We start from the raw sequence: 1,228 nt of genomic DNA on the forward strand, positions 1-1,228 counted from the left end.
GGGGGGGGTGACCGACTGCCCTGGGTGCTGAGCCCCCAGCTCTGGCAGCGGGTACCAGGATCTGCCATGCTGGTGGTGTGAGCTGTGTTCCGCTGCCGCGTGCCTCTGACAGCGCCTCGGCCTGAGCCTGGGGGGCTGTGTTTCCAGGATAGATGTAATTTCTGGCTATAACTTCTGTGAAATGCTTTGAAATAGAAAATGCACTGGAAACGTTAGTTATTACTTCTCAAGGGAGAGGAGGAAAAGTCTGAGAGTAGATGTAATTTCTGGCTATAACTTCTGTGAAATGCTTTGAAATAGAAAATGCACTGGAAACGTTAGTTATTACTTCTCAAGGGAGAGGAGGAAAAGTCTGAGAGCGAGAATTATGGAAGCGAGAGGAGGAAATTCAGATGCTATTTGACTCAGGCTTTTCAAAATCCCCTGGAAGCTCACTCTCTCTGGAGATGACTGAGGCCAAATTAGCAGATGAGTACTGCGGTGTCCTAGCCCTCGCTGCTGCCTTTCTCTCATCTTCAATTTGTCCTCCAGGGAGATCTGGGTCCTTTCAATCCTGGCTTGCCAGTGGAAGTGCCTGTCTGGTTGGCCATTAATCTGAAGCAGAGGCAGAAGTGTCGGCTGATTCCTCCGGAATGGATGGACGTTGGTAAGGACAGCAGCTTTGGCCCTGGGCTTCAGGGAGTTGAGCAGAAACACAAAATAAAAAAAAAGATCTCTGTTTTTCACCATTAGTGGGAAGCTTAATTCAACAAACACAAAGTAACTGAGAGAAGGATCTAATGTTCCACCACTGAAATTCTTTATATTTACAGGAGGTGTAATCTTCCCAGTTAAGTCAGGTGTTCAACTTCTGTTCCTCTGGTGAGGAGGAAGAACTAGGGTTAGATTGAATCCCCAGCTCAGCCACTCACCTTCAGCAGCGGCCGTTGGTCTTTCTGAGCAGCAATTGCATCTCTCGCAAGGCTTGTTCAGAAAGAGCTTTAGGAACCTCGGGTGTCACTCTGTGAGGAGGGAGACCTTGGAGAGCATATATATGTTTTATTCACTGGTTCATTTACTCCATGAAATCATTTTCCTCGAGGGCATCAGAAATGGGATGTCGTCTCACTCTGTAAAAAGTGAGAACCATGGCACCCTCCCTTGTGTCATTTCAAGGGAAACTGAGAAAGACAAGAAGTAAACACTAGTGGAGCTGCAGTAAGAGGGAGGCCTGCACCGAGCATTCCTG

The 1,228-nt window shown here is 47.7% G+C and overlaps 1 protein-coding gene across 1 annotated transcript in view; it reads left to right on the top strand.

The window, feature by feature from the left end:
- The window catches only part of LOC104284469 (DNA replication complex GINS protein PSF2-like), a 7,481-nt gene that overhangs the window by 4,014 nt on the left and 2,239 nt on the right, over positions 1–1,228 (top strand). Inside the window, exon 3 of the mRNA XM_009882806.1 lies at positions 532–646. Coding sequence (XP_009881108.1) covers positions 532–646 — 115 coding nt within the window. The remainder of the gene's footprint in view (positions 1–531; positions 647–1,228) is intronic.

Source organism: Charadrius vociferus, unplaced genomic scaffold (assembly GCF_000708025.1).
Source record: "Charadrius vociferus isolate BGI_N301 unplaced genomic scaffold, ASM70802v2 scaffold714, whole genome shotgun sequence".
Taxonomy (NCBI): domain Eukaryota; kingdom Metazoa; phylum Chordata; class Aves; order Charadriiformes; family Charadriidae; genus Charadrius; species Charadrius vociferus.